Genomic DNA, 14710 nt, shown 5'->3' on the forward strand with positions numbered 1-14710 from the left:
TGGGAGTCGGGATTTGGATTAACCTTTTCTAGTCCTGTGGCCACTGCTCTGTTTTCCAAATTTGCTGACATATTGAGTGCAGCACTTTAATAGCATCATCTTTTAGGATTTTAAATAGCTCTGCTGGAATTCCATCTCCTCCAAGCTTTATTGACAGCAGTGCTTCCTATGACCCACTTGACTTCACACTCCAGAATGTCTGGCTCTGAATAACAGACTACACCAATGTGGTTATCTTGGTCATTAAGGTCTTTTTTGTACAGTTCTTCTGTGTATTCTTTCTGGATATTTTCAATCTCTTCTGCTTCTATTAGGTCTTTACAGTTCCTATCTTTATTGTGCTCATCTTTGGATGAAATGTTACTTTGATATTTCCAATTTTCTTGATGAGGTCTCTAGTCTTACCCTTACTGTTGTTTTCCTCTGTTTCTTTGTATTGTTCATTGAAGAAGGCCTTCTTGTCTCTCTTTGCTGTTCTCTGGAACACTGCATTTAGTTAATCTATGAGCACACAATTTCTTTCATTTATTGGTGTTATCTTCAGTTTCTCTTATCAGTGTCTTAAGGTTTTCAGTGTATTGTGTCTTTCACCTCTTTGTTCCTTGGTATTTTCTTCTTTTTAATACAATTGGAAATGGGTTTGTTCTCTAAATTTCTTTTTCTGATACCTCATTGGTGTATAGAAATGCATCTGGTTTTGTGGAGTGATTATACATCCTAAATTTTTTACTAACGGTATATAAAGATGGCTTAATATTTGAAAGTTACTCTGTGTAGTTCATCACATTACCATCTCAATTGAAAATCTCAATGTAATCATCTCAGGATATAAAGAACAAGGTTTATGTTCCTTCAATAACAGTACATTTATCATATTCAGAAAGTATGATATTAATATAAAACTGTCAGTGAATAAACTGCATATTCAGATTTCTATTGTTCTGATAACATTTTAGCTGTTTTTAATCTGAGTTCCAATTCAGGATCAAACAGCAGAGATATTTTGATGTATCACAATCATCACATAACACACACAAGTAAAAACTATATGCGAACGTAATTATTATAAAGTCAATACCTCTCTAACTTCAATATGTGAAAGAAGATAGACTCTGGCCACACGCTCCCAGAAGTTTTCCACCTGCCCTTTCTCAAATACTAGGTTGGTGTAGAAGTAACTGTGGTTTCGGACCCTGAATTTTAAATCAGTATAATTAGGCTAAAACACATCTTTATCAATAAAATAGGAACCATCACAGTCAATACATTTTTGCCAACAGGAAATAAAAATAGGAACCATCACAGTCAGTACGTTTTTGCCAATAGGAAATAAGTTTATTCCTGTAGCATAAAAATTTGCTCTTTTGAATTCAACAAACTCTTGGAAAGCATTTTCTGTGTACTCCTGGTTGTGGAAGCATTTTCCCTGCAAAAAGTTGTTGAGATGCTTGAAGAAGTGGTAGTCGGTTGGTGAGAGGTCAGGTGAACAGGGCAAATGAGGCAAAAGTCTGTAACCCAATTCGTTCAACTTTTGAAATGTTGGTTGTGCAATGAGTAGATAGGTGATGTGGTGGAGAAGAATTGGGCCTGTTCTGTTGAACAGTGCCAGCTGCAGATATTGCAGTTTTTGGTGTATCTCATCAATTTGCTGAGCATACTTCTCAGATGTGATGATTTTGTTAGGATTCAGAAAACTGTAGTGGATCAGACAGGCAGCAGACCACCAAACAGTGACCATGACCTATTTTTCATGCAAGTTTGGCTTTGGGATGTGCTTCAGAGCTTCATTTTGGTCCAGCCACTGAGCTGGTTGTCTCTGGTTGTATAAAATCCACTTTTTGTTGCACTTCATAATCTGATTGAGAAATTGTTCACTGTTGCTGTATAGAATAAGAGAAGACAACATTTCAAAATGATGTTTTTGATTTGCAGTCAACTCAGTTCATTCAGTCTCTTAGTCATGTCCAACTCTTCGCAACCCCATGGACGGGAGCACACCAGGCCTCCCTGTCCATCACCAACTCCCGGAGCTGACCCAAACTCATGTCCATTGAGTCAGTGATGCCATCCAACCATTTCATCCTCTTTCATCCCCTTTTCCTGCCTTCAGTCTTTCCCAACATCAAGGTCTTTTCCAATGAGTCATCTCTTCCCATCAGGTGGCCAACGTATTGGAGTTTCAGCTTCAAAATCAGTCCTTCCAGTGAACACCCAGGACTGATCTCCTTTAGGATGGACTGGTTGGATCTCCTTGTAGTCCAAGGGACTCTCAAGAGTCTTCTCCAACACACAGTTCAAAAGCATCAATTCTTTGGCGCTCAGCTTTCTTTATAGTCCAACTCTCATTTCCATACATGACTACTGGAAAAACCATAGCCTTGACTAGACGGACCTTTGTTGGCAAGGTAATGTCTCTGCTTTTTAATATGCTGTCTAGGTTGGTCATAACTTTTCTTCCGAGGAGCAGGTGTCTTTTAATTTCATGGCTGCAGTCACCATCTGCAGTGATTTTGGAGCCCCCAAAAATAAACTCTCTCTGTTTCCATCGTTTTCCCATCTATTTGCCACGAAGTGATGAGACCAGATGCTATGATCTTAGTTTTCTGAATGCTGAGCTTTAAGCCAACACTTTAAGCTTTTTCACTGTCCTCTTTCACTTTCATCAAGAGGTTCTTTAGTTCTTCTTCACTTTCTGCCATAAGGGTGGTGTCATCTGCATATCTCAGGTTATTGATATTTCTCCTGGCAATCTTGATTCCAGATTGTGTTTCATCCAGCCCAGCATTTCTCATGATGTACTCTTCAAATAAGTTAAATCAGCAGGGTGACAATATACAACCTTGACGTACTCCTTTTCCTGTTTGGAACCAGTCTGTTGTTCCATGTCCAGTTCTAACTGTTGCTTCCTGACCTGCATACAGGTTTCTCAAGAGGCAAGTCAGGTAGTCTTGTATTCCCATCTCTTTCAGAGTTTTCCACAGTGTGTTGTGATCCACACAGTCAAAGGCTTTGGCATAGTCAACAAAGCAGAAATAGATGCAGTCAACTCATGAGGCACCTAATTACTGAGTTTTTTCACCTTTCTAATTGCTTCAAATGCCAAGTGATCGTAGAATGGTTGACAGTGAGTTCTTGGGCAACTTCTTATGTAGTTATAAGAGGATCAGTTTCAATGATCTTCTCAGATGGTTGTTGTCAACTTCTGACGGCCAGCCGCTGTGCTGCTTACTTTGAAGACTCTCGTTTGAAGAAGACTCTCGTTTGAAGACTCTCGTCTTGTTTGCACACCTTCTTGAAACACCACTGTACTGTATGCTCATTAGCAGTTCCTGAGCCAGATGCGTTGTTGATGTTGTGAGTTGTCTCTGCTGATTTATGACCCATTTGAAGTCAAATAAGAAAACTGCTCAAATTTTCTTTTTCTCTAACATCATTTCCATAGTCTAAAATACATAGAAAATAAACAGCAAATAATAATTTATTAGGAATTGACTGTCTGTAGTCCAATGCTGGACTGCAGCACGCCAGGCTTCCCTGTCTGTCACCAACTCCCAGAGCTTGTTCAAACTCATGTCCATTGAGTCAGTGATGAAATCTAACCATCTCATTCTGTGTCTTCCCCTTCTCCTCCTGCCTTCAATCTTTCCCAACATTAGAGTCTTTTTCAGTGAGTCAGCTCTTCGCATCAGGTGGCCAGAGTATTGGAGTTTCAGCTTCAGCATTAGTCCTTTCAATGAATATTCAGAATTGATTTCCTTTAGGATTGATTGGTTTGATCTCCATGCTGTCCAAGGGACTCTGAAGAGTCTTCTCCAGTTCCACAATTGAATGTATCAATTCTTTGGTGCTCAGCCTTCTTATGGTCTAACTTTCACATCATATATGACTACTGGGAAAAGCATAGCTTTGACTTTATGGACCTTTGTTGGCAAAGTGATGTCTCTTTTTATACACTGTCTGGGTTTTTCATAGCTCTTCTTTCAAGGAGCAAGCCTCTTTTTAATTTCTTGACCGCAATCACTGTCCACACTGATTTTGGATCCCAAGAAAATAAAATCTGCCACTGTTTTTACTTTGTCTCTCATCTATTTGCCATGAAGTGATAGGATCAGATGCCATGATCTTCATTGTTTGAATGTTTAGTTTGAAGCCGGCTTTTTCACTCTCCTTTTTCATACTATATAAGAGGCTCTTTAGTTTCTCTTTGCTTTCTGCCATTAGAGTGGTTCAGTTCAGTTCAGTCACTCAGTCGTGTCTGACTCTTTGTGACCCCATGAACCGCAGCACGCCAGGCCTCCCTGTCCATCACCAACTCCCAGAGTCCACCCAAACCCATGTCCATTGAGTCAGTTATGCCATTCAACCATCTTATCCTTTGTCGTCCCCTTCTCCTGCCCTCAATCTTTCCCAGCATCAGGGTCTTTTCAAATGAGTCATCTCTTCCCATCAGGTGGCCAAAGTATTGCCGTTTCAGCTTCAACATCAGTCCTTCCAGTGAACACCCAGGACTGATCTCCTTTAGGATGGACTGGTTAGATCTCCTTGCAGCCCAAGGGACTCTCAAGAGTCTTCTCCAACACCACAGTTCAAAAGCATGAATTCTTCGGCACTCAGCTTTCTTTATAGTTCAACTCTCACATTCATACATGACCACTGGAAAAACCATAGCCTTGACTAGACGGACCTTTGTTGGCAAAGTAATGTCTCTGCATTTTAATATGCTGTCTAGGTTGGTCATAACTTTCCTTCCAGTGAGTAAGCATCTTTTAATTTCATGGCTGCAGTCACCATCTGCAGTGATTTTGGAGCCCCCAAAAATAAAGTCTGACAATGTTTCCACTGGTTCCCCATCTATTTGCCATGAAGTGATGGGACCGGATGCTATGATCTTAGTTTTCTGAATGTTGAGCTTTAAGACAACTTTTTCACTGTCCTCTTGCACTTTCATCAAGAGACTCTTTAGTTGCTTTTCACTTTCTGCCATAAGGGTGGTGTCATCTGCATATCTCAGGTTATTGATATTTCTCCTGGCAGTCTTGATTCCAGCTTGTGCTTCCTCCAGCCCAGCGTTTCTCATGATATACTCTTCATATAAGTTAAATAAGCAGGGTGACAACATACAGCCTTGACATACTCCTTCTCCTATTTGGAACCAGTCTGTTGTTCCATGTCCAGTTCTAACTGTTGCTTCCTGACCTGCATACAGGTTTCTCAAGAGGTAGGTCAGGTGGTCTTGTATTCCCATCTCTTTCAGAGTTTTCCACAGTTTGTTGTGATCTACACAGTCAAAGGCTTTGCTGTAGTGAGTGAAGCAGAAGTAGATGTCTTTTTGTATTCCCTTGCTTTTTCTATGATCTGATGGATGTTGCAATTTGATCTCTGGCTCCTCTACCTTTTCTAAATCCAGCTTGTACATCTAGAAGTTCTCAGTTCATGTACTGTTGAAACCCAGCTTGAAGGATTTTGAGCATTACTTTGCTAGCATATGAAATGAGTGCAATTGTGTGGTAGTTTGAACATTTTTTGGCATTGCTTTTCTTGAAATTGGAATGAAAACTGACCTTTTCCAGTCCTGTGGCCACTGCTGAGTTTTCCAAATTTGCTAACTTGTTGAGTGCAGCACTTTAATAGCATCATCTTTTAGGATTTTATTTAGCTCAGTTGGAATTCCACTACCTCCAGTAGCTTTATATGTAGTAATGCTTTCTAAGGCCCACTTGACTTCATAATTCAGGATGTCCGGCTCTAGGTGAGTAACCATACCATTGTGTTTATCTGTGTCATTAAGACTTTTTTCGGGTAGTTCTGTTTATTCTTGCCACGTCCTCTGCTTCTGTTAGGTCCTTGCCATTTCTGTCCTTTATCTTGCCCATCTTTGCATGAAATGTTCCCTTGGCATCTCATTTTCTTGATGGGATCTGTAGTCTTTCCCATTCTGTTGTTTTTCTCTATTTCTTTGCACTGTTCACTTAAGAAGGCTTTCTTATTTCTCCTTGCTCTTCTCTGGAACTCTGCATTCAGTTTGTATATCTTTCCTTTTCTTCTTTGCCTTTCACTTCTCTTCTTCTCTCAGCTCCTTGTAAGGCTTCTCCCTTATGTGTGTGTGTTTATTTCAGTGTTTTTCATGTGTTTTATTTTATGGATTTCATATTCTGTTGTAACCATTTTAATGTATGACTTGATCCAGTTCAGGCCAATGGCAGCCCTTCAGCTGGTGCCTGTCCATTTGACACGTCTCTGACGTGTTTGAGCACTTTGTTTCTGGCACAAGATGTTCCCACTTTTGAGTATTTTCCTAGCCTCAGTTTTGGAATTCGGCATATCTCTAGGGAGAACTGGTTCTTTAGTGGATAATGGCATTCAAAAGCAAAGAGCCTGATGCTGAGTATGTTTTTCTTTATGTTTATCTTGTTTGGGCTTTCTAGGGCCTTTTGAATTTATAGCTTGGTGTTTCCTGTAAGTTTTCAGAAATTATTGGCCTTAACTTCTTTTAAATGTTGCTTCGATTCCCATTCTCCCCTTCCTCCGGGATTCCAGTTACTCATGTTAGACCTTTTCACTCTATCCCATATGTCTTTTTTTTTTCTCATTTATTTTTATTAGTTGGAGGCTAATTACTTTACAGTATTGTAGTGGTTTTTGCCATACATTGACATGAATCAGCCATGGATTTACATGTGTTCCCCATCCCCATCCCCCCTCCCACCTCCCTCCCCATCCCATCCCTCTGGGTCTTCCCGGTGCACCAGCCCTGAGCACTTGTCTCATGCATCCAACCTGGGCTGGCGATCTGTTTCACCCTTGAGAGTATACTTGTTTCAATGCTATACTCTCAGACCATCCCACCCTTGCCTTCTCCCTCCCACAGAGGAAGCTATGGTACATATACACAATGGAATATTACTCAGCTGTTAAAAAGAATTCATTTGAATCAGTTCTAATGAGATGGATGAAACTGGAGCCCATTATACAGAGTGAAGTAAGCCAGAAGATAAAGACCAATACAGTATACTAATGCATATATATGGAATTTAAAAAGATGGTAACGATAACCCTATATGCAAAACAGAAAAAGAGACACAGATGTACAGAACAGACTTTGGTCCCATATGTCTTATAAGCATTTTTGAGTTTTCTTTTCCTATTTCCTTTTGTGCTTTAATTCTCTGGATCTATCATTTTTTCTTCTGCTGTTTTTACCTTTGTATTAAGCTGTATATGTATTAAAATTCTTAACAGCAGTTATTGTTTTCAGTTCTAGGGTTTCTATTTCACACACTCTTTGTTAATAGTTTGTACTTCTCTAGTGATACCATTGCTATCATCTGTGTTTATGAATAATTAATAATATTTATTTTAAAATTCATGCCTGGTAACTCCAGTATCTGGGTCACCTAGATATCTGATTCTGCAGTGTTTTTTCACCCCTTCTATCCTCCACCATTTATGTTGGTTTTTTTTTCTGTAGGAAAGCAAATTGATTATCTGGTTATAAAGTTAAAAAAATGTTCTTGGATTCTCTGAAAGGGAGTTACTTGATCTGTCAACATCAGATAACTTTTTGCTAAATTTAGTTGTAATATACAACCCCTGAATCTCAGTGGATTACAGCAGCAAAGGTTTGTTTGTTGCTCATGTTACATTCTGGTTCTTGGGTAACTGCAGCTACATCCCCTGGTTGTTATGTTCCATGTGTCTTATTCATCCTGGGATCCAGGCTGAAGAAGCCCCCAATCAGGGACATAGCGATCTCAGGGCCAAAGTTAATGGGAGAGGTGGACCATGTGATGGCTCTTCAGGGTCCATGTCTCTCCCATTCACAGTCAGTTGGCTGAAGGAATTCATGTATGTGCTGCTTCCACAGGAGGCATTGTAAGTTATGTGAGAGGGAGGAGTGAATAATTGGGGACAGTAATATAATTTATCTTGCTATCCAAAAGAAAAAACTCCTGTATTTGAAAACTGTATATGCATGGAGATGTTAATGTGAAATTATTAATAATGATAAAAATTATGTGTAATAATAAGGAACTTTATGATATATTCAGTAATTATGCAGTTATTAAAATGATCATTTAAAATTATTTGGCTGCGTCGGATCTTCATTGTGGCAGGCAGCATCTTTTCACTGCAGCGTGCAGGCTCTTTAGTTGTCGTGTTCGGGCTTAGTTGCCCTGAAGTACATGGGAACTCAGTTCCTTGACCAGGAATTGAACCTGTGTCTCCTGCATTGAAAGGTGGATTCTTAACCACTGGACCATGATCACTGCAATATCTGAAATAATCATTGTAATAACTGGCAACATAGGAGTGTGTTTAGTACAATGTTAAGTGAAAGAGAAATGTCAAGATTATACATACCCTATTAGTACATCTGTGTACACACATACATTTATAAGTCATACATAAGTCGAAGACATAAAAATGATAATAGTTATCTTTGGATGATGGGCTTGTGAGTGGTTTTTCATTTTTAAACTTAAACTTTTTATAGTGCTGTTGCTATTAAAAGAAATTTTGTTTCCCACAAGGTTATTTTTCATTTTAAAGAATCATACACATTTATCAAAGAAATGTTGAAACATACAGAAAAGAGGATTAAAAAAACAAAACTCTTGACTTGTCTCCCCAGATCACCGTAGTAACTAGTTTATATATGTTAAAAAAAAAAAAAAATCCAGATTAGCCTCATTTTGTCGTCATGTTTCATTTCAGGTCCTGAAAATCCTTGGCTGGTCCAAGCTTATGTCTCAGCAGCTAAACACCCATTTGCTTCAGTGGTGGCTCAGGAGGTTTTCCAGAGTGGAATCATTCCTTCAGATACTGACTTCCGGATCTACAGGGATTTTGGGAACATTCCAGGTATTGTCAATTGTTATGAACTTTTCTGTGACAATGCTTAATCAAAAACAAGTCTTTTTGGAAGTTTGTGAGTAAGCAGCGTTTTCTGAGAGCAGATTTTTATGTGAGAACTGTATATTCTGACTCGCTGAAAGAGAGCTCCTGATCTTCTCCTTTTCTTTTAAACTCCAGTTTACTTTATTTTTCTTTTTTTTCCCAATTTACTTTAAATGCTTCCTTTTTCTAGAACATGTCATCTTGGCCCACAGTGTGACAGAAGAACAGGGGAGAACTGTTTAGCACTTGATTCCCAAAAGATGGTAACAGACCCTTCAGGGATCGTTTTCATTACTACCTTGCTTTGCCAACTGCCCTGGGGACTTGTACAGCTTATTTATCGTGAAAATTTGGCTCTGACCTGGGAACGATGTAGATGGCAAAGTTTTGATGGCCTCACATGCCAGTATTCCTACTCCTTGCTGTGTGACTTGTAATGCCCCAGTCATTATATATGGAATTATGTATCACAGCTATAGGTTCTGTGAGAATTTCATCATTCCTTCAAGAATGTGACAAAGCAGTCATCGTACTGCTTTGATGTCTTTTAGGAATTTAATACATTAAACAAAGAGGCCTTAAATTGAGGTAGATCTTTAAAGTAAAATGACTTTTGTTTTTTTTTTTTTCCTGTATGTCTTAGGAATAGACTTAGCCTTTATTGAGAATGGATACATTTATCACACCAAGTATGATACAGCGGACAGAATTCTAACAGATTCCATTCAGAGAGCAGGTTGGTATTCTCATTTAGACTTTTGATATTAAGATGGGATATTATGGGTGACCTGTGAGCCTATAGATACTCTGTGTCCTGTGCATTAGGGAGGCAGTGTATGGTGTGAATGAAGTGGGGCTTTGGAGTTGGACGAGGCTTTGAATTTTAGCCTCGAAGTCTAGTTTAGCAGTTAAGAACAAAGACTATTCATTATGAGGAATCTGAAAGGGAGCTGACCTCGGGTTATGCACACATTGCTGAGTATTGAGAGTGTAGCCAAAACGGAAGCAGTACATTGGAGGTGGCACAAGCACATGTTTGGGCAACTTGCCCAGGTGTGGAAAAGTTACATTGATCCAAGGTTGGGTGGTGAGGACAGGGGAGCCAGTTATATAGGACAGAGGAGTTAAAATGTTTTCCAGAGACATCAGTAGTAGTCAGGGGAGGTGAGCCTGAGGCTGAGCTTTGCAAAGAGTTAGGATTTGGCACAGCGGGAAAGAGCCTCTTCGAGTAAGAGCTCTGCGTGAGTAGGGCTTGTTTGTGGCGAGGACTGTTAGACTACAGTGTGAATGGAGGCTGCATTTTTCAGACATAGAGGGAAATGAGGCAGAGGTGTATGGAGGTAGAGAAAGCTGTGGAGGGCTTTAAAAGTCAGCAAATGGATGCTGTAGGAATAAGAAATCATTTAAGGCCTGCATATGTGAATGAATGATGGTTTAAAATGCTGTCAGTCTGGTGATGCAGTATGGAGTGTATGGGAGAGAAGGGGAGAGAGCCAAGAGTCAGGGCTGTGCCAACAGTGATTTTAGTGTGGAATACGGAGGACCTAGACTGTAGTGCTGGCAAAAGATAGACATGAAAGCAAGGGTGGAAAACTAGGTACATTTTGAATGAAAACTCAGCAAGACTTGATAGCTTACATAGCAGGGATGAATCAGATGAATGGCAGCAAAGAAGACCTCAGAGGGTAAAGCCTGGCTGGCTGGGGAGAGATGACACCACTGACCATAATTGGACATGGGAAGGTGGCTCTTGCCCAGGGCAGTAGTGAGGAGGGGAAAGAGGCTGTGAACTCTGTCAGACACGAGACAGGATAGCTGTGAACTGACAAGATGAAAATGTAGATACGCCATTAGAGACCATGGCAGAACTGGGCATCTGGGTTTGGAAATTAAAGGCATAGTCAAAACCACAGAAGTCTGGAAAATGGAAATGGTTTTTGGAAGAGTGAAACAAACCGGAGCTTAGGGGAAGACACATTTGAAGGCAGCAGGAGAGCCAATGAAAGAGACACTGTGGTGTCTTCAGTGAAAAGAAGAGAAAGTCCAGGATGGAATGAGCATCAGGAAGATACACCAACAATTCAAAGCTTCTTAAAATTCTTCATTGTAATTTAAACTCAGTCATTGATTGATGTAACAGTTACTTATGACGGCCTCTGAGGTGCCAGCTTCTGCCTGACAGTGACTCAGGCCACTCTCCAGCTTCATTGCAAAAGACTCTCACTTGTCATTCTGAACACTTTTCCCCTCCTCGGGGCCTTTATCTACACAGGTCTCTAAACAAAATCTCTCCCCCGTTATAGCTCCTATCCATCCTTTAGCTAGAAATTCACTTCCTCAGGTGCTTCCTTGATTTCTCCAACTCCACTAGTCTCCCTGATATGTTCTTAGGGCACTTTCTCCATACTATTTCTTTTTTTAATTAAGATATTATTGATGTTCCCTTTTTTTTTTTAATATTTATTTATTCGGCTGCATTGGGTCTTAGTTGCGGCACACAGGGACCTTTGACTGGGGCATGCAGGCTTCCCCAGTTGTGGGCGCAGGCTCCAGAGCGTGGGCTCAGGAGAGTAGTTGCGGCACGAGGACTTAGTTGCCCCATGACATGTGCACCCTTAATTCCCTGAACAGGGGTTGAACCTGCATGCTCTGCATTGCAAGGTAGATTCTTAACCACTGGACCAGCAGGGAAGCCCTTATTAATTCTTAATATGTGTGTAAGAACTTGTTTGGTGTCTGTGAGCTTCTTGGTTCCCCACTGAATTCCTATGTCAGAGCAGTGTCCGCTACATTAAGTATATGTTAAATGAATAGAGACTGAGAAATAGCTATTGGGTTTGTCACCAGCAAGGGTACAGTTGATCAGGGAGTAGCTATAATAAATAGAAGACAAAGGATGAAGACCAGGTCACTGAGCTTCAAAGCAGAGAAGAAACAGCATAGAGGGCATGGACCTTATAAGAGATATTTAGCAAGAAAAATTGGGGAGAACAGTAGGATAGTAGAAAGCTGTTTTTGTTGATAGTCTTTCTAGGTACTCCCTGAGCCAACAGTGGATGGTTTATTCAACTTTGTTACCTTTCATTTCTTTTTACTAATAGGTGACAACATTTTAGCAGTTCTTAAATATCTAGCTACATCTGATATGTTGGCTTCTTCTTCTAAGTATCAACATGGAAACATGGTCTTCTTTGATGTGCTTGGCCTGTTTGTCATCGCCTACCCGTCTCGTGTTGGCTCAATAATTAACTATATGGTGGTAATGGCTGTTGTTTTATACCTGGGAAGGAAATTACTGCATCCCAAATATAAAAGTAAGTATTTTCCTCTAAAACTACAATACTGGATGGGTATAGAATTTACCTAAAGTTTTTTGGCACTTTTCTTGTATCTTTCCAAGAAGTTACAAATCTTAAGAAAAATAACATTTGATTTACACTGTTGTAAGAAATTTCTTACATAAAGGACAGAAATGGTATGGACCTAACAGAAGCAGAAAATACTAAGAAGAGGTGGCAAGAATACGCAGAAGAATTATACAAAAAAGATCTTAATGACCTGGATAACCACGATGGTGTGATCACTCACCTAGAGCCAGATATCCCGGAATTGAAGTCAAGTCGGCTTTAGGAAGCATAACTACAAACAAAGCTAGTGGAGGTGATGGAATTCCAGTTGAGCTATTTCAAATCCTGAAAGATGATGCTGTGAAAGTGCTGTACTCAGTATGCCAGGAAATTTGGAAAACTCAGCAGTGGCCACAGGCCTGGAAAAGGTCAGTTTTCATTCCAATCCCAAAGAAAGGCAATGCTAAAGAATGTTCAAACTACTGCACAATTGCACTCATCTCACACGCTAGCAAAGTAATGCTCAGAATTCTCCAAGTGAGGCTTCAACAGTATATGAACTGAGAACTTCCAGATGTTCAGGCTGGATTTAGAAAAGGCAGAGGAACCAGAGCTCAAATTGCCAGTATCCGTTGGATAGAAAAAGCAAGAGAGTTCCAGAAAAACATCTACTTCTGCTTTATTGACTACACCAAAGCCTTTGACTGTGTGGATCATAACAGATTGTGGAAAAATTCTTCAGGAGATGGGAATACCTCTGCCAACCTTACCTGCCTCCTAAGAAATCTGTATGCACATCAAGAAGCAACAGTTAGAACTGGACATGGAACAACAGAGTGGTTCCAAGTTGGGAAAGGAGTATGCCAAGGCTGTATATTGTCACCCTGATTATTTAACTTATATGAAGAGTATATCATGCGAAATGCTGGGCTGGATGAAGCACAAGCTGGAATCAAGATTGCTGGGAGAAATATTAATAACCTCACATATGCAGATGACACCACCTTTATGGCAGAAAACGAAGAGGAACTAAAGAGTCTCTTGATGAAAGTGAAAGAGGAGAGTGAAAAAGCTGGCTTAAGACTCAACATTCAAAGAACCAAGATCCTGGCATCTGGTCCCATCATTCATGGCAAATAGATGGGGAAACGATGGATCAGTGACAGACTTTATTTTCTTGGGCTCCAAATCACGCAGGTGGTGACTGCAGCCGTGCAATTAAAAGACACCTGCTCCTTGGAAGAAAGCTATGACAAAGCTAGACATCATATTAAAAAGAAGAGACTTTCCTTTGCTGACAAAGGTCCATCTAGTCAAAGTTGTGGTTTTTCCAGTAGTCATGTATGGATGTGAGAGTTGGACCATAAAGAAAGCTGAGCAGCGAAGAACTGATGCTTTTGAACTGTGGTGTTGGAGAAGATTCTTCTGCTGAGTCCCTTGGACTGCAAGATCAAACTAGTCAATCCTAAAGGAAATGAGTCCTGAATATTCATTGGAAGGACTGATGTTGAAGCTGAAACTTCAATATTTTGACCACCTGATGCGAAGAGCTGACTCACTGGAAAAGACCCTGATGCTGTGGAAGACTGAAGGCAGGAGGAGAAGGGAACGACATCCATCAGATGGTCGGATGGCATTACCGACTTGGTGGACATGAGTTTGAGCAAGCTCTGGGAGTTGGTGATGGACAGGGAAGTCTGGCATGTTGCAGTCCATGGGGTCGCAAAGAGTTGGATATGACTGAGCAACTGAACTGAAGAAATTTCTAAATGAGTATCAGGTTTATATGCTTATTATACTTTTAGTCTTGGTGAGGCATGCAGTTTTTATGTACTTATGCACTTCATGGAAGTACTTCAAAAGCTTGTAGAAAATGGTTTGTAAGTATTGACTTTTAGTGAAGAGTCCCATTAAAAAATGTCCACATTGCAGGCCAGTAGCACCCTGTTCTGGAGTATGAATGAACTGCTTGTGGTTAAATTGGTCTGCTTCTGCTTGAACTATTTTATAGTCTTAAGTTAGTGTGTGCTGTTAGCTGGTCAGATATTTAGCAGCGATTTAAATACTCCTTAATCACTGGTTATTTTTTCATGCTGCTTCTCTTCCTGTGTTAGTTTCTTTTGGTAAGATTTTATATATAACTTTGCATTCCATTTTTGCTGTTATTTCAATACACAAAGCATTCCAGAGGTGATAAAAACCCTTTTCCAGTCAGGAATATATCTGAACTTCTCCTGAAGACTTACCTCTTTGGGTCTTTTGTACCCACAGACTCTCAGCAAATGTTCATACTTGAATTTTATTCACTGATACTTTCCTTGTTGTAATGTTTAACAAACCTTACCCCTAGGAAATTTTAATATTTTCAATTATAGTGGTAAATTTTGTTTTAATGTTTGCTCCTTTAATTTTACTAACTGCTTGCGAAATTGATAAAGGCAGTGATCACTACTCTTATTTTCTCT

The 14710-nt window shown here is 40.0% G+C and overlaps 1 protein-coding gene across 1 annotated transcript in view; it reads left to right on the plus strand.

Moving 5' to 3' along the window:
• The window catches only part of ERMP1 (endoplasmic reticulum metallopeptidase 1), a 67063-nt gene that overhangs the window by 18664 nt on the left and 33689 nt on the right, over positions 1-14710 (plus strand). The window contains exons 5-7 of the mRNA XM_065908327.1: positions 8716-8862; positions 9542-9634; positions 12000-12212. Coding sequence (XP_065764399.1) covers positions 8716-8862; positions 9542-9634; positions 12000-12212 — 453 coding nt within the window. The remainder of the gene's footprint in view (positions 1-8715; positions 8863-9541; positions 9635-11999; positions 12213-14710) is intronic.

Source organism: Muntiacus reevesi, chromosome 17 (assembly GCF_963930625.1).
Source record: "Muntiacus reevesi chromosome 17, mMunRee1.1, whole genome shotgun sequence".
Taxonomy (NCBI): domain Eukaryota; kingdom Metazoa; phylum Chordata; class Mammalia; order Artiodactyla; family Cervidae; genus Muntiacus; species Muntiacus reevesi.